At 39.3% G+C, this 18,986-nt stretch overlaps 1 protein-coding gene across 3 annotated transcripts in view; it reads left to right on the top strand.

Annotated features, from left to right (window-relative positions):
* Window positions 1-15,816, top strand: part of dse (dermatan sulfate epimerase) — a 40,594-nt gene extending 24,778 nt beyond the window's left edge. For 2 of the 3 annotated variants that reach the window (XM_057822106.1, XM_057822109.1), the window contains 4 exons: window positions 8,044-8,103; window positions 8,172-8,411; window positions 10,891-11,098; window positions 13,808-15,816. In XM_057822106.1, coding sequence (XP_057678089.1) covers window positions 8,044-8,103; window positions 8,172-8,411; window positions 10,891-11,098; window positions 13,808-15,554 — 2,255 coding nt within the window. In that variant the 3' untranslated portion in view covers window positions 15,555-15,816. The remainder of the gene's footprint in view (window positions 1-8,043; window positions 8,104-8,171; window positions 8,412-10,890; window positions 11,099-13,807) is intronic. The other variant, XM_057822107.1, reaches the window with a different exon arrangement.
* The last annotated feature ends 3,170 nt before the right edge of the window (window positions 15,817-18,986 follow it).

Here is an 18,986-nt window from a genome sequence, read left to right as displayed (position 1 = left end):
GGTGGGTACAATTAATTGAAAATAATGTACGGTTTTCCTGCTGAGTGTGCGTTTCTCATCGCCATGTTGACGTTGTCCTTGTAGACACTACAATATATTAGGGCTGTCAAACGATTAAAATTTTTAATCGAGTTAATTACAGCTTAAAAATTAATTAATCGCAATTACTCGCAATTCAAACCATCTCTAAAATATGCCATATTTTTCTGTAAATTATTGTTGGAATGGAAAGATAGGACACACGACGGATATACACATACAACATACTGTACATAAGTACTGTATTTGTTTATTGTAACAATAAATCCACAAATGGTATTAACATTCTTTCTGTTAAAGTGATCCAAGGATAGAAAGACTTGTAGTTCTTAAACGATAAATGTTGTAGTTACAAGTTATAGTAATTTTATATTGAAACCCCTCTTCATGTTTTCGTTTTAATAAAATTTGTAAAATTTTCAATCAAAAGTAGAGTTAATAAAATAATAATAAGAATAAAAATAATAAAAATAGTGTGACCAAAGTCTAAGTTTTACGTGTATTTTGCATAGCTATTTTGATATGGAATGCCAGTTCATTTTGCATTGTTGTTTAAATGGGTTTCAGAATAGGGCCTCATTACTATAGACTGAAGTGCTTTTCTTTTTGTGAACATTATTTTTTTTGGGAGAGATAGGGATATTATTTTTGTTGTGCTTTCACTAAACGATACTTACAGTGGGGAGAACAAGTATTTGATACACTGCCAGTGGGTTTTCCCATTGGCAGTGTATCAAATACTTGTTCTCCCCACTGTATGTTTGTTGTGAAGGAGTTGCCAATAAAAGGCGCGGTCCAAAGAACGCCTGTGTCCACTCGCCTCTACTGTATAACATATATCTGTACATATCTTACCCAAAATACAACAAGAGACACATAATTGCCACTAAAAGAAAGAAAACTTACCGAAATATGTGTGGAGCACAAATAGCAATTTGCATTGCATTGTGAATACAGCATAAACGTCTCACAACTACAAATTCTGCCACATTTAGAAGAAATAACATGAGTATGGAACGGCGCTGCCCCCAAGCGGCCGGTGGCATTCTCTTCACTCTTAATGTCCATAAACGGCCTCATTGTAATCTGTTTGAGGCAATATGCGAGATGGTCATTCACCCAAGCGCCAGCAGAGGGCGGCAAAACTCCATAACAACAAGTGAACGTTTCAGTGTACTGTCATTTAAATCTGTCTGAGCGGGACATCTGCGTTAATTGCGTCAAATATTTTAACGTGATTAATTTAAAAAATTAATTAACGTCCGTTAACGCGATAATTTTGACAGCCCTACAATATATCCATCCATCCATCTATCTATCTATATCTATCTATATCGCAATATGCAATAATTCCATTTATCGCACGATAAATAAAAATGAAGGCGGTAATTTTTCCGCTGTGATTTATCACCTTGCGTGAACGTGTGTGCGCGCGTGCGGCAGACGTGCTGTTAAAAGTTCGGATTCCTTGTTACCAACTGCGCAAAATGCATCTTTGTTCCCGGTCCGGCAAAAATAGCGCCAGAGCCAATCGTTCCCATTATATCCTATTGTTCAATGTATACCGGCCGCGTCAGTGCTCCGGATTGACTGCGGACCATCTCCGGCGCGCCGATGTTGTTGACGTGTGGGCGGTCCCGTGAGGGGTGACATTTCACGCGGAGCGGCTATTTTTCGGCACAACGCCGAATATTTACAACGAAGTCCGCCAAAACATTGTTACCGACTTGGCTGCTACGACCAACCTCGCTTTGACAACGAACAGCTGAATGAAATTAAGAGCGCTGTGCTTCAAACTCGTCCTGTTTATGAAAGTCGATTGTCATATGCTGGTGTTGTGTAGTAATGAGCAGACGTGACTTCAGCAGCGCTTGCTAACTTTTTTAATGCGCGCACACACTAGATATCATGAAATGGCAAACTAGATGTGCTAAGTCCCATGCCATTGGCTACGTGAGCCTGGAGTGATTATGGGACATGTAGTCCATATACTACATCGATGAATTCTAAACTGTCATGACTGAATGGAAGTTAAGAAGGCCAAATCAATCCGTACCAGTTACTATCAATAATGTTGCAAATATTGTCAATTCAGTACGTGACACAGATGGATTCGGACCACAAATAGGATGTCTTGCTCATGTAGTAAACCTAGCTGCTAAGAGAGCTGTAGCAATCAACAGTGTGCCCCGCCTCACTTTACGAACAGTAAAGATTGTTCTCAGCACTTTTATACAAATTTTTTTCAGATCAGTAAGAATGCATGTTTATTTGATGACAATTTAATTTTTGCCCGTAAGCAAAAAACAAACAAACAACAAAACAAAAACCGAAACTTTTTTTTTTTTTTTTTTTTTCCAGAGCATTAAATGTATTTAATCGGATTGAAAATCGTGTCCCCCGTATCGAAAATCGTACCGATTTGTTGCATCCCTATGGAACACCAATGCAGAAGCTATGAGGGGAAAAGTTTTCATTTGCCTAAATGCTTAAGTTATTAAGTGCATTTTTTTTTTTTTTTTGAAAAACACATTTATTTATTCTGTGTCTCTGTGCGGTATTAATATTGTTGTCTTTTACTTAAGAGGCATGGTCTATTGTTTTTAGTTGTGATTTCTTAAAAAGTATTTTTGAATTTAAGAGTAAATATTTATCGCGTTTAAATGAGTGTACTTGATCTATTAAGTATTCTCACTGTGTTATTGTAAATTGGTTTTAAAAAATTTGAGGGGGGGCGCAATAATATCACATATCGCAATAATTTATGAGATAAATTATCGCACGCTAAAATTTGTTATCGCGACAGGCCTAATATATATATATTAGGGCTGTCAAATGATTACAATTTTTAATCGAGTTAATTACAGCTTAAAAATTAATCGTAATTAATCGCAATTAATTGCAATTCAAACCATCTATAAAATATGCCATATTTTTCTGTAAATTATTGTTGGAATGGAAAGATAAGACACAAGATGGATATATACATTCAACATACGGTACATAAGGACTGTATTTGTTTATTATAACAATAAATCAACAAGATGGCATTAACATTATTAACATTCTGCTAAAGCGATCCATAGTTAGAAAGACTTGTAGTTCTTAAAAGAAAAATGTTAGTACAAGTTATAGAAATTTTATATTAAAACCCCTCTTAATGTTTTTGTTTTTAATAAAATTTGTAAAATTTGCAATCAAAAAATAAACTAGTAGCCCGCCATTGTTGATGTCAATAATTACATACACAATGCTCATGGGTGCTGAAGCCTATAAAATCAGTTGCACCCAAGCGCCAGCAGAGGGCGGCAAAACTCCATAACAACAAGTGAGCGTTTCACTGTACTGTCATTTAAATCTGTCTGAGCGGGACATCTGCGTTAATTGCGTCAAAAATTTAAATGTGATTAATTTAAAAATTAATTAACGCCCGTAATTTTAACAGCCCTAATATATATATATATATATGTATATGTAAATATATATTACTGTGCAAAAGTTTTAGGCAGGTGTGAAAAAATGCTGTAAACTAAGAATGCTTTCAAAAATGGAAGTGTTAATAGTTTATTTTCATCAATTAACAAAATGCAGTGAATGAACAGAAGAGACATCTAAATCAAATCAATATTTGGTGTGACAACCCTTTGCCTTCAAAACAGCATCAATTCTTCTAGGTACACTTGCACACAGTTTTTGAAGGAACTCGGCTGGTAGGTTGTTCCAAACATCTTGGAGAACTAACCACAGATCTTCTGTGCATGTAGGCTTCCTCAAATCCTTCTGTCTCTTCATGAAATCCTAGACAGACTCGATGATGTTGAGATCAGGGCTCTGTGGGGGCCATACCATCACTTCTTGTTCTTCTTTACGCTGAAGATAGTTCTTAATGACATTGGCTGTATGTTTGGGGTCGTTGTCATGCTGCAGAATAAATTTGGGGCCAATCATACGCCTCCCTGATGGTATTGTATGATGGATAAGTATCTGCCTGTATTTCTCAGCATTGAGGACACCATTAATCCTGACCAAATCTCCAACTCCATTTGCAGAAATGCAGTCCCAAACTTGCAAGGAACGTCCACCATGCTTCACTGTTGCCTGCAGACACTCATTATTGTACTGCTCTCCAGCCCTTCGGCGAACAAACTGCCTTCTGCTACAGCCAAATATTTCAAATTTTGACTCATCAGTCCAGAGCACCTGCTGCCATTTTTCTGCACCCCAGTTCCTATGTTTTCGTGCATAGTCGAGTCGCTTGGCCTTGTTTCCATGTCGGAGGTATGGCTTTTTGGCTGCAACTCTTCCATGAAGACCACTTCTGGCCAGACTTCTCCGGACAGTAGATGGGTGTACCTGGGTCCCACTGGTTTCTGCCAGTTCTGAGCTGATGGCACTGCTGGTCAACTTCTGGTTTCGAAGGGAAATAAGCTTGAGGTGTTTTTCATCTGCTGCACTAAGTTTCTGCCCGTTTCTTTGTGCTTCTTCAAAAGAGCTTGAACAGCACATCTTGAAATCCCAGTCTGCTTTGAAATCTTTGTCTGGGAGAGACCTTGCTGATGCAGTATAACTACATTGTGTCTTGTTGCTGTGCTCAGTCTTCCCATGGTGTACGAACTGTGACATGATACTGTCTTCCACAACCTCACCGTGGTAGCAGAGTTTGGCTGTTCCTCACCCAGTTTTAAGCCTCCTACACAGCTGTTTCTGTTTCAGTTAATGACTGTGTTTCAACCTACATGTGACATTGATGATCATTAGCACCTGTTTGGTATAATTGGTTGATCATACACAGGACTATAATCCTACAAAATCCCTGACTCTGTGTAAGTGTACCTATAAGAATTGATGCTGGTTTTAAGGCAAAGGGTAGTAACTCCAAATATTGATTTGATTTAGATTTTTCTTTTGTTCACTCACTTTGCATTTTGTAAATTGATAAAAATAAACAATCATTGTTTATATTTTTGGAAGCATTCTTTAGGCCCAAGTACACTGCATGCGTGATCGTTGCGTTTCCGGTCCGACTCCGGTAAAAAATAGCGCCGGAGTCCATCCGTTCCCATTATATCCTATTGTTCAACGTATACCGGCTGCGTCAGTGCTCCGGCTTGACTGCGAACCACCTCCGGCGTGCCGCATGCCCGCCGGATGGTATAGGCTATTTTCTATTTTTGCCGGACACGCATCCGGCAAAATGGGCGGAGCTGGGCCTGGACGTAACAACCCAGGTGCCTAATCACGCTTTAAACACGAGCGAAGATGGATGATGAGCGCTTCATCATGGAGGTGGAAACCCACAAAATCATTTATGATGCAGCAGATCGTTACTATAAGGACACCATTAAAAGCGAAACTGCAAAGTGTCCTATTATGTGTGTTTTTCTGGCAGTGATATCAAACAGGACGTGCTAAGCAAAAAAAAAAAAAAAAAAAAGAGCGTATCTGGAAGTGGTTCCACTGCAGAAATTCTCGTGCCCCCGCGCACAAACAATCTCGATTTGTATACAGAGTCGAGGGGGAAAAGTACGAAAGAGAAAAAAGAGACGAAAGAGAAAAAAGAGACACCCACAAGTTTCGACCTGGTGGTCTATTCAAGACATTTCTCTTTCTTTCCTACATTTCACTTGACTCTTCATAGAAAAAACAACAGTTTGCGCTGGCCACATGAATCTGCAGTGTTGAGACACCAATTCCAAGTACGCTGTTTTTTAGTTCGTGTCGAATATAATTCGCTATCCATTTTATAAATATGACAGATTATTTATCAGTTGTTTATAACAGCTCTATGAGATGTTATGTGCCATAAATTTTAAATGTGCACAAAGATATAAACGCACCGACACAACCAAGGGCATAATAGCCCCCCTTCCCTCCACACACGGAGCCCTGATCTCAACATGATGCAGTCAATCTGGAATTAAGAGACAGACACAACTAAAATATTGTAGCGTCGCCGGGGCTGTCATCGGTGGGTTAATTTATTTACCAAAGCGGGGCTGTCATTGGTGTGCCGGTGCACCAGCGCGACGCTCCGATTGGTGGACTAGATAGCGTCAGTGTAAATACAGTGGGGAGAACAAGTATTTGATACACTGACAATGGGAAAACCCATTGGCAGTGTATCAAATACTTGTTCTCCCCACTGTAGTTGTTGTTTTTGCATTGGTGAGGTGGCGGGAAGTTAATAAAGAAAAAGAGGAAAAAGGCGTTGAAGCTCGTGTGTTGTTTTCGCGGCCAAACTTCCGCTTAGCAAACGTTACATTATCAATATGCAAGGAAAAAAATGTGTTCTCTCTCTGCTTCTCTGATGAGTACATACTACAGACTCCGTGTGTTTGTCGTTGATTTAAATGGCACATTATCGCGCGCGATCACGCGAGAGCTCACGAGGGGACGGAGTTGGCGGACCGCAGCCGTGCAGCAGCCGGTATGATTTGCCTGTTTTTGACGGACTGCGTGACACGCAGGCAACACTGAACCGGACCGGAACCGCAACGATCACGCATGCAGTGTACTTGGGCCTTTAGTTTACATCATTTTTTCACACCTGCCTAAAACTTTTGCACAGTACTATATATGGCGGAAAACACAGACAAGGCTGTAAAAGCAGTTTCTGATCTTGCGCCCCTCTTTAAAATAAACTGCTGTATTTTAAGCCGAAAGAACACGCCATAAAACGAAGGTAATTAATTATATTTAATATTCAAAATGTCTGTCATTTTTAGCTTAGAATCATTAATTGAAGTCTAATATTTAGTTTAAAAAATATAAACGACTTAAAAAAATTATTCACTCGCATATTTTAAAATTACGTCACAATGAAAAAATTAGTGTCTGTAAAAATGTCACTGATATCTGCGTCATAACTATCGCTTAATTGTACAGGGTGTCCATAAAGTGTCTGTACCATTTAAAAAATTCATTAAAAATGCAATTAATTAGATATTTTATTCAGATTTGTTCTATTGTATTCAGCGTTTATTGAAGTTTTTTTCACCTTATTTTCAATGAGGTAACTGAGTTACTAACTCAATTACTTTTTAGAAGAAGAAATTTGTTAACTAACTAATTACTTATTAATATAAGATTAACAACACTGGTAGGTAATGCCAGCGGTTGTAGACAACGATTAGCGTTATCGGTTAGCATTTGCAGTTAATGTTAGCGAATACCACGCAAAAATAGCGTCCCAGTTCACGAAGCGCTAGCTGTTAGCATCTACTGTACATACTGTATTATTAGCATCTTGATATACAACCAAAAGGAGAACAGTTCACCCCAAGGCACATGTAGGACTGCCCCCTCATTTGAATAATGTTTCCTTGTGTATGTTCACTCTAACAATGAAATAAGTAAATTTGAGAGCAAAGCGCTTTTATTTTGGGACTGATATTGATCTCAATTTTGATATTTATTTTTGTATTTATTATCTTATTGAGTTTATAATCTGTTTTTGTTTATTTCCATATTTAATTTGGTTACTATTTTTAATTTAAGTTAAAGCCCGTAGAGAATAAAATATAGATACATACAGTAAGTTCTTAGTTTTATTCATTTATGAATCTTCTGCTTGCGCCCCGAAAATTTTCAGTTAGGGGCCACAAAAAAAAAAAGTTAGACTGGAGCCTGTGATTAGATGAATATTGTGTTGAATTTGCCAACATACTTGTGGGGGACAGGGACTGAGGGGACCAAGTAAAGTTAAAGCTAAACCAAAGTTCTCTAATTGAATGATTCCAATTTATTGTGGTCTACACTTTCAAATTAATCAGAAAGACTGCATGTACATCAATTGACGATCACTCATTTTCAACGCTGCCTTTTAAGTGCTATTTCCAAACGTGATTTTTGTTGCTAAAAACATTTCTTTCGGTACTGCAAGAGATTGTATGAATATCAAGACATACTGTATAGTTGTGCAACCGCAACTCCAATGAAATATCTGCTGACAATATTTTCCACCAAACTTTTTAGATATTCTTGAATTTTTGTCGTTTGTTGTAGAAACTTTGGATACACTGGGTGATTTTTTAAAGTTTTCTACCGTTGCTTTCAAGAGCCCAAGTATGTTTAGTGCAATTCGAATGAACATATCACATTCAGTACCTAAGTTATGTCTTCATGTTTTCTAGGATATCTACAGGAGGCTTACTTGTGGACCAAGCAAGTTCTCTCCATCATGGAAAAATCCATTGTTCTTCTTCAGGATGTCACGGACGGATCCCTGTACGAGGGAGTGGCCTATGGGACTTACACAACACGCTCTCTGTTCCAGTATATGTTTCTGGTGCAGCGTCACTTTTCCATCAGCCACTTCGAGCACCCTTGGCTCCTAAAACACTTCGATTTCTTATACAGGACCATCCTTCCAGGTAATTTGCACATCATCATTTTCAAGCACTGGCTTTATTCAAGTTGTTTTAACTCAGGCGTCTGCAAGTCTGGTCCTCGAGAGCCGCTTTCCCGCTTGTTTTCTTTGTTTCCCTTGTTTCCCTCTTTTAACACTCCTGAATGAAATGAACAGGATTAGCTGATCATTTGAGTCATGATCAGCATGAGCTGATCATTTGATTCAGATGTGTAAAACGTGGCATGAATCAAATGATCAGCGATAGACTTCATAATGATATTGACGGGACACGAGGCCGATTAATAGGGGTCCTGTATTGTTGGCGTGGTCATCAAAGCTGACCGAATGGACTCACAGACATTTAGCATCATAGCATTTATTTCACGTAAATATTGCGATCTATGATGCTAGTCAGTAAGCAAATTAGCGGCCGCCTATCACAGACAAAGAGCTTTTTCTGTTGAAAATTCTTGTGAATAAATGCCTAAATCCCTGACTTCTTTATAGATATAGACGCAAAACTGTCTCGATTCTTGGTTGAAAGCAAAAAAAAAAAAAACGCAGTTAGCCTTTATTTTACGTAAATATATCAGAGTACGATGCTAGTCTGTTGTCAATGTGGCAGCCGCCATATGCAAACAGAGCCTTTCTGGTGAAAATTCTTGTGAATAAATGCTTAAATCACTGAATTCTTTATAGATATGGACATAAAACAGTCTTGATTCTTGGTTAAAAGCAAAAAAAAAAGTGCAGTTAGCATTTATTTTACGTAAATATGTCAAAGAATGAGGCTAGTCTGTTAGTCAATGTGGCGGCCGCCATATGTAAACAGAGCTTTTACGTTGAAAATTCTTGTGAATAAATGCTTAAATCCCTGAATTATTTATAGATATGAATGTAAAACAGTCTGGATTATTTGTCAAAAGAGCAAAAAAAATGGGCAGTTAGTATTTATTTTACGTAAACACGTCAAAGAATGATGCTAGTCTGTTAGTCAATGTGGTGGCTGCCAAATGTAAACAGAGCTTTTCCGGTGAAAATTTTTGTGAATAAATGCTTTAATCCCTGAATTCTTAATAGATATGAATGTAAAACAGTCTCGATTCTTTGTTAAAAGACAAAAAAAAAAACTAAACGGGCAGTTAGCATATATTTTACGTAAAATATGGCGAAGAATGATGCTAGTCCGCAGCGGTTTATTTCTCCCATTGATTTTTGTCACAACGTTTCAAAATGCATGCATGGTACGAAAAATGTAATAATTACCTTGAATTCTCAAACAAATCACTCCTGAGACAATCCTTCCTGTTCATATGCGGTACAGCTTTTGTACTTTTTCAACCTAAATCTGAAGTTGAATCGCTGCATGTGTTGACTAACTGCGACCGACTGCGAATAACTGAAGCGGACTGTAGGACGGCACCCTACTTGAAGGCGTTGTGCATTGGCTGACGGATGTGACCCATCAATACAATTATGAAGTCTATGGATCATCCTGATCATTTGATCATCCTGATCATGGTTCAATTGTTAGTCCTCTATACGATGAAGAAGAAACTGCTCAGTGGAGCGTGGACTCACACGTTGTGTGAGGAAGTACAACAGGAATACATCCTCATTGTGCCAGTCTAACAAAATCCAAAACATGCACACAATCACTGCACGAAAACACATTTGCGTCTAATTTTATGCATGAAACGGTGTGTGATGCTACAGCAGAAGTGGGTAGTAATGTGTTTCATTTACTCCGTTATAGTTCTTGAGTGAGTTTTTGAGTAAAATGTAATTCTAATAGTAGTTTTACCACGCTTCTTTTACTTCAGTAGATTTGTGAAGAAAAAACGCTTCTCTTACGCCACTACTTTGGTCTACACTACAGTGTTGTGTAGAGTAGCAAAACATTTTACTCCAGTAAGAGTAGCATTACTTCTGAATAATACCGTATTGGCCCGAATATAACACGGCCCTGATTATAAGACGACCCCCTCTTTTTCAAGACTCAAGTTTGAAAAAAACTTTCTGAACACACTGTTGTATTGTTTTGGTGTAAAATTCATGTTTTCTTGTTATTTTCCATAAGATTCATTGGTTGCATTGGTAATTTTGGATACTGATTAAATATGTACTTACCTGTTTTAAAATTGACAAAATTGCTTCATTTAATTTGGAAGGTTTTGTAAATGTGCATGTAAAACGTGCAGGGTTTGATACCTTTTGAAAAGTTAAGAACTGATAGAGGCTGACTGACAAATTTTGAATTTGATGACACCTGTGATGCAATTAAAGGACACTTTTGTTCAAACATGGTTGACTAACCATTTTTAATCAAAAATCAAAGTTTTTATGCAGGCCTATTTTATGAGTCTCCTTTTACATATTAACTCTGTTTGAACACAATGTAATAATTTGTATTATTTCATTAACAATACTGTACGTTCGGGTATGTAAATAAGCAGTGCTAAAGGGCTTTCTGCCTGACTTTTTTTGTTTTGTACTTTAAGGATTTCAGAGAACTGTCGCCATTGCAGATTCCAACTACAACTGGTTTTACGGACCAGAGAGTCAGCTGGTCTTCTTGGACCGTTTTGTAATGCGTAACGGTAGTGGGAACTGGCTGGCCGATCTGATTCATCAAAACAGAGTGACGGACGGAGTGGGACAGGCTGGTAAAGGCCAACGATGGTGTACTCTCCACACAGAATTCATCTGGTGAGTTTTGGAATAGATTAAAAAAAAAAACATTCCCACACACAGCCCGATTTCCGATCACGTGATCAAATCGCCGACATCCCTAAATTTAAGCGAATTTTTAAAAACTGTAAAGAGTGTCGACTGTCTTTGCGTCCATTTTCTTTCCTCTCTCTCTTCCTTGCTCACCTACTGTATTAACTAACCATCAATAGAGATTAAAAATATATATATACAGATACATAGATATCCAAAAACATGGATAACCACAGAGACAGATAATTACACACATACAGTGTATCACAAAAGTGAGTACACCCCTCGCATTTCTGCAGATCTTTAAGTATATGTTTTCCTGGGACAACACTGACAAAATCACACTTTGACACAATGATAAGTAGTCTGTGTGCAGCTTATATAATAGAGTTCATTTATTTTCCCCTCAAAATATAGCCATTAATATCTAAACCCCTGGCAACAAAAGTGAGTACACCCATTAGTGAAAGTTGTCAATATTAACATGTCAACTGTCAATAATTTGTGTGGCCACCACTATTATCCAGAACTGCCTTTACTCTCCTGGGCATGGAGTTGACCAGTTGACAGGTTGCCACTGGAATGCTCTTCCACTCCTCCATGACGACGTTGCGGAGCTGCCGGACATTTGAGACTTTGTGTACCTCCACCTTCCGCTTGAGGATCCCCCAAAGATGTTTTATTGGGTTCAAGTCTGGAGACATGCTTGGCCAGTCCATCATCTTTACCCTTAGCCTCTTCAGTAAAGCAGTGGTCATCTTGGAGGTGTGTTTGGGGTCATTGTCATGCTGGAACACTGCCCTGCGACCCAGTTTCTGGAGGGAGGGGATCATGCTCTGCTGCAGTATTTCACAGTACATGTTGGAGTTCATGTTTCCCTCAATGGAATGTAACTCTCCAACACCTGCAGCACTCATGCAGCCCTGGACCATGACATTCCCACCACCATGCTTGACTGTAGGCATGACACACTTATCTTTGTACTCCTCACCTGGTGGCCGCCACACATGCTTGAGACCATCGGAACCAAATAAGTTAATCTTTGTCTCATCAGACCATAAAACATGGTTCCAGTAATCCATGTGATGTCTTCGGCAAACTGTTTGGGGGCTTTCTTGTGTACTGTCTTCAGAAGAGACTTCCTCCTTGGGTGACAGCCATGCACACCAATTTGATGTAGAGTGCGGCGTATGGTCTGAGCACTAACAGGCTGACCCCCCACCTCTTCAATCTCTGCAGCAATGCTGACAGCACTCCTGCGACGATCTTTCAAAGAAAGCATTTGGATGTGACGCTCAGCACGTGCGGTCAGTGATCAGTGTTGTCCCATTAAAAATATACTTAAATATCTGCAGAAATGCGAGGAGTGTACTCACTTTTGTGCTACACTGTAGATAACCACTTAGATATATAGCAGATGACTCCACCACATATGTTCCTCTCATGTAGAGAAATATTAACCAAATTAATTTGAAAAAAGTTGCACTATAGACTTCGTAATAATATTGATGGGACATGGGGCGTGGGGCCGATTAATAAGGGGCCTGCATTGTTGTCGTGGCCGTCAGAGCTGACCGAGTGGAATCAGACAAAGAGCTTTTTTCGTTCAAAATTCTTGTGAATAAATGCTTAAATCTCTGAATTCTTTGTAAATATGGATGCAAAACAGTCTCGATTCTTGGTTAAAAGCAAAAAAACGTGCAGTTAGCATTTATTTTACATAAATATGTTGAAGTACGTTGCTAGTCTGTTAGTCGATGTGGCGGTCGCCTTATCTAAACAGAGCTATTCCGGTGAAAGTTCTTGTGAATAAATGCTTAAATCCGTGAATTCCTTATAGATATGAACGTTAAACAGTCTTAATTCTTGGTTAAAAGAGCAAAAAAACGGGCAGTTAGTTTTTATTCTATGTAAATATGTCAAAGTACAATGCTAGTCTGTTAGTCAATGTGGCAGCTGCCTTATGTAAACAGAGATATCCCGGTGAAAATTCTTGTGAATAAATGCTCAAATCCCTGAATTCTTTATAGAAGGTGATGTAAAACGGTCTCGGTTCTTTGTAAAAAGAGCAAAAAATGGGCAGTTAGCATTTGTTTTACATAAATTTGTCAAAGTACAATGATAGTCTGTTAATGTGGCGGCAGCCTTGCAAAAAAGAGCTTTATACATTAAAAATTCTTGTGAATAAATGCTTAAATCCCCGAATTCTTCATAGATATGAAAACGGACTTGATTCTTTGTTAAATGAGCAAAAAAAAAAAAGGGCAGATAGCATTTATTTTACATAAATATGTCGAAGACTGATACTAGTCTGTTAGCCTTACAACAAAGAGCTTTTTACGTTAAAAATTCTTGTGAAAAAAAAAAATAATAATAATTACCTTGAATCCTCAAACAAGTCACTTCTGAGATAATCATTTCTTTTTGTATACGGTACAGCTTTCGTACTTTTTCAACCTAAATCCGGCTTTGGTTCCCTGCATGTGTTGACTAACTGCGACCGACTGCGAATAATTGAAGCGGACTGTAGGACAGCCCCCTACTTGAAGGCGTGGTGCAGTGAAGGTCGAATCTGACCCGTCAATATCAATATGAAGTCTAGGAGTTGCACAATAAGACATGACACATTTGTTGTACTTTTGTCTTTTTTTAACCTATAATTTTCCCAAGTTCTGCAATTTTCTTATTTTTTAGGTTTGACCCAAGCCTCACTCCGAAGCCCCCGTCTGATTTCGGGACATCTCAGCTCCATTATTTCGAGGACTGGGGTGTCGTGACCTACGGCAGCGCTTTACCCGCCAGCCCAAACCATTCCTTTCTTTCCTTCAAATCGGGCAAACTCGGGGGACGTGCAATTTTTGATATTGTTCACAAGAATAAATACAAAGAATGGATCAAAGGCTGGAGGAACTTCAATGCTGGCCACGAACACCCTGATCAAAATACTTTTACCTTTGCGCCCAATGGAATTCCATTCATCACCGAGGCACTATATGGACCTAAATACACGTTGCTGAATAATGCAGTATTATTTGGTCCAGCCCACTCAGGGAGTTGTTTCAAGCCATGGGCTGGCCAGGTGACGGAATCCTGTGATTCCAAGTGGCTGAAGTACAAGGTAGGGCCCGCTGCTGACGCTCAGGGGAAAGTAGAAGCTGCAATGGAAAGACAAGGCATGGTCTTTATTCGCGGGGAAGGACAATCTGCTTATAATCCGGACCTGAAAATACGAAGCTTCCAGAGAAACGTCCTCCTCCTCCAACCACAACTCTTACTTTTAGTGGACCATATCCATTTGAATCCTGATAGTCCATCTACAGCCATGAGCACATTTTTTCACAATACAGAACTGCCCTTCAAGGATACACAAGTCGATGGTTTACATGGAGCGTTTATATCTCACAACGAAGACAAGTGTAAAATGTTCTGGATGGACGACACGGGTCTCAGTAACAGAGGGGCGGTGGGTTACTGGGGTTATCCGCGGGGGTATCCGTATAACGGCTCGAATTACGTGAATGTCACAATGCCATTGAGATATCCTCACACCCGAGTAGCTTACATTTTCCTCGGACCGGGAGTGACCGTAACCAGTTTTAGCTTGCGTGGCGATGACCAACGTGTGGATATTTACCTGGCCACTAATAAGCACACCTACACAGTTTACCTATTGACCGGAGAGGTCATCAGCAAGCCACTTTTCGCTATGGTCATGATGGACCAAAAGAAGATTGTGTTTGAGAAAAGACCTACTCCGGCGGACAGTTCGCCTCTGGAAGTAGAGGAATATGTCAACGTGATGGAAGACAACCTCCAGCACGTCAAGCCAGTCTTCCAGCAGATGGAGCGACATATTCTCGGTAAAGTTCTAAATACGGACAGCTTCCGCAAGACTGCAGAACACCTGCTCCGGTTCTCTGATAAACGGAAAACGGAGGAAGTCATCGAGAGGATGTTTGCTTTGTCTAAGAAACAGGGAAAGGACAAGATGGGAAAGAAAATAAACTTTGGGGAGAAGCTGTCTGAGAATCTGCCAGACATTTTTACACAAATTGAGGTAAGTGAAAAGAAAGTCAGACAGGGGGCATCAAAGCGCGTGTATGACGACAGTCCAGAGGAGGGAGACACAGATGCGCAAGCGTTCATAGAATATGCGGACAGCCGCAAAAACAGAAAAGGTGGCTTTGGGAATGGAAAAAAAATCAAAGAGGTAAATATGTTAGTGACTACTGGGAGTGAGCACATTTCCAACATGGCCTCTTCCATAAGGCTGTTTCTCCTCTTGAACACCGCCACATTCTTCTTGCTACTGACTGTCTTATTGACTCGCTTTCACAGGGGGCGAAGTATACATACGCAGAGATGTTTTTATACCATCCTTATTATTGACTGCTTGATCTTGCTGTACCTCTACTCCTCATGCTCTCACATGCAATGTTAACAGCATGAGTGTGAATGTTCATCTGCAAATATGATGTAAAACACAACAACTGTCGAAGTTTTTTGAATGTCATCGATGGCAGGGATGGACAAAATTGATTCATGAATTAAAGGTGGGGTCATGTCAAACCAGTGTTGTTAATGAGTAGCCCTTTTAATTGTGTCTTTTGGATGAAAATTCTTATAGGTCTTAGTCATATTTTAGTAATTTCAAAATTTTTTAGTAGTCGTCTAGTGGTAGTCCACGAAATCCCAAACAAAGTTCATCTAGTTCTAGTCGACAGTTACTCAAAATGTTTTCGTCAGTAAAACTCAAAAGTTTTAATCCAAAAATAAATAAAGGTTTCCAACAATTTCAAATGAACATAGACAGACGACTCGTCTGCAGGGGTTAATTTGTGCCGGAACAAGATCCGTCACCTCTTGATTTTGGCCTCTCTGTGTTCCGAGACTTACATAGGCAGATCCGGAAACTCTTGTGCATAGAAAATAATAATAATAATAATATAAAAATGTTTTTTAAAAATGTATTGTAATAGCCCCATATAGGGAGAAAGAAGGAGAAAGGTCGTTGATGGCTTTATCCACTTTATCGTGGCAACAATAAGAAAACAATAAACAAAATAACAGCGGACTGCTGCCACATTCAACCGCGAACTTTTGCTTCTCACCCGTCTCCCCCTTGCTTCCCACTACCTCACAGCTCTCCAGTCCCAACGTCTCTTCAAGGGACCGTGCGTAGTTACTGACATTACAGTATAAAATAAAATAATTAAAAAAAAATAATAATCTGCATAAATTAATTTACAGAACAAATACCAAAAAATGCTTGTTGTTTATAAAAAAAAATTGACGTCATTTGAAAGAGTGGTAGATTTGTTGATGAACCAAAAAGCTGGACCAACAAATAACACCCAATCACATAAAAAAAAAAAACTTTGGATATTTGCGGCATCTGGGGAGCAAGCAGCCAGAATCAAACGGTATTTCAATATGCCAAAAAGGCCGTTGCATTTACTGTACTTTTTTTAAAAAGAAGGAAGAAGGTTCATAACGAGTCAGTAAAGCAACAACCGGCGATGAGGGCAGCCGCAGCGATCATGCTACCGGGTGAAGCAGGAGGCTGGCGCCGCAGCAGCTAGCCAGGTTCACGGACAGCCAGCCAAACCGGGGCAGGAGGCTGCTACCGTGGCAGCAGCTGGTCAGGTTCAGCGCCACCCAGAGTGGGAGCCAACTACAGCGCCAGCAGTTAGCCAGGTGGACCACCAACAGCCAGAGCAACAGGGAAATGGGAAATTTGGGCTTGGGCTAAAGAATTTGTAAGGCGGTGGGAACTCAGGGGCCAGAGAAGACTGGGGGGATGAAACTTGCAAAAGAATGGGTTTATGTTATTTATTGTAAACTCTGATTTTAATTATTATTTTTTTATGTTTTACAAGTTAGACCTGTTGAGAAACTAATTGCTCACTGTGTCCCACCTAAGTCCCACCTGTGGTTATGTTGGCAATTACCCGTGCTGTGCAGAGTATATCCTAAATAATCTTAAATTGTTGTCGTAACATTTATACCAAGGATATTATCCTAAATTGAGGCTTGTAAGTCCCACAGCATCATGGCAAGTGGTCATTTGCCTGTTTTTTTCAGCACCATTTTCTGCGTATGCTCCAGGACCTGTGCCCGTCTCGTCGTCCCTGCGCTTTCATATGTACTTTGCGTTCCGGCACCTTATTATTTAAAAATTAAGCACTGCAGACGAGCACATATTTAAGCAATTGAAAGGACAACGCCAACTTGGTGATGATAATACACACTCAGCAAGAAAAGCAGTAGATTATTTTCAATTAAACCTACCTAGAACCCTTGAACGAAGGGTCGATGATGCCCTGGCCCAGGAGCCACGCCAAAAGAAAAGTGGGACCCACCAACCACCCTATTATTATGATGGCCAGCTTCCCTATTGGCAACCATTAACCACCCCCACTGTGAAGAAACTGTGCAGAGAAAGAAGTGCAGTGGATGCGTTAAAATAGGGGAACCCTCCTAGGGAGTAAAATGGTAAATGGTGTTATACTTGTATAGCGCTTTTCCACCTTTCAAGGCGCTCAAAGCGCTTTACACTACATCGTCATCCACCTACTGGTTACGCAGCACCAGGAGCAATGTGGGGTTCAGTACCTTGCTCAAGGATACTAGTAGTAGGAGTAGCAGGATTGCAGAAGTAAACTGCTGCGTTCTCACACACTATACTGAAATGCTTTCACACACTATACTGAAATGCTTTCACACTTACAAGTGAAATGTTCTCACACATTATACTGAAATGCTTTTACACTTACAAGTGAAACGTTTCTCATGTACTGCACATACTGAAAAGTTCTTAGTTCTTCAATTCAATTCCTTTATTGTCATTGCAAGCCATACAAACAACGAAATTGGAAAGCTACTCTGTGAGACCATAAAACACAAGACAGTAAAATAACACACAACTTAAACATACTACTAAATAAAAGACAAAGAATAAATTATTGTGCAAAAGTCGCTACATAGCAGCATCATGAACAATTAGTGTTGTTCAGTGTTGAGAACGCGGATGGCCCTGGGGAAAAAAAATCTCTGAGTCTAGTTGTACGTGATCTCATCGCCCTGTATCTCCTGCCAGAAGGCAACAGTTCAAACAGGTGATGACCAGAATGGGAACAGTGGCGCCTCCAGAAATTTTTCATAGGGGTGGCCAGATGGGGCCACTTTAAATCTTGGGGTGGCCAAAACTAAAAGCCATAATTTCAGGTTTTCATTATATTATTGCAGTAAAAAGGTCAGGGGAAAACTATCGGAAAGACTTAAGGACATGGCTACTGATATACTTTGGTGTATTGTGTAGTATTTGATGTTACTAATGATTTAATGTGCATAGTCCATAACTGTCCAGTCAACATTTTGAGTTCTGCAACAATTCTGTTTTATTGTGGTATGTATATATTAGGCATAAGGTGTACATTTAACTAGGGCTGTCAAACGATTAAAAATTTTAATCGAGTTAATCACAGCTTAAAAATTAATAAATCGTAATTAATCGCAATTCAAACCATCTCTAAAATATGCCATATTTTTCTGTAAATTATTGTTGGAATGGAAAGATAAGACAAGATGGATATATACATTCAACATACTGTACATAAGTACTGTATTTGTTTATTATAACAATAAATCCACAAGATGGCATTAACTTTATTAATATTCTTTCTGTTAAAGGGATCCACGGATAGAAAGACTTGTAATTCTTAAAGGATAAATGTGAGTTTGTATATTGTGACTAAATATTGCCATTTAGTGTATTTGTTGAGTTTTCAGTAAATGATACAGTAGCGACTTAAATGTTCTGCCCAAATGCTTGATGGGAAGTGGCGCAACCATGACTGTGTGTGGTGGCTGC

The sequence above is a fragment of the Corythoichthys intestinalis genome, chromosome 19, assembly GCF_030265065.1.
Source record: "Corythoichthys intestinalis isolate RoL2023-P3 chromosome 19, ASM3026506v1, whole genome shotgun sequence".
Lineage (NCBI taxonomy): Eukaryota > Metazoa > Chordata > Actinopteri > Syngnathiformes > Syngnathidae > Corythoichthys > Corythoichthys intestinalis.
This window is presented reverse-complemented; position numbering and strand designations above follow the sequence as displayed.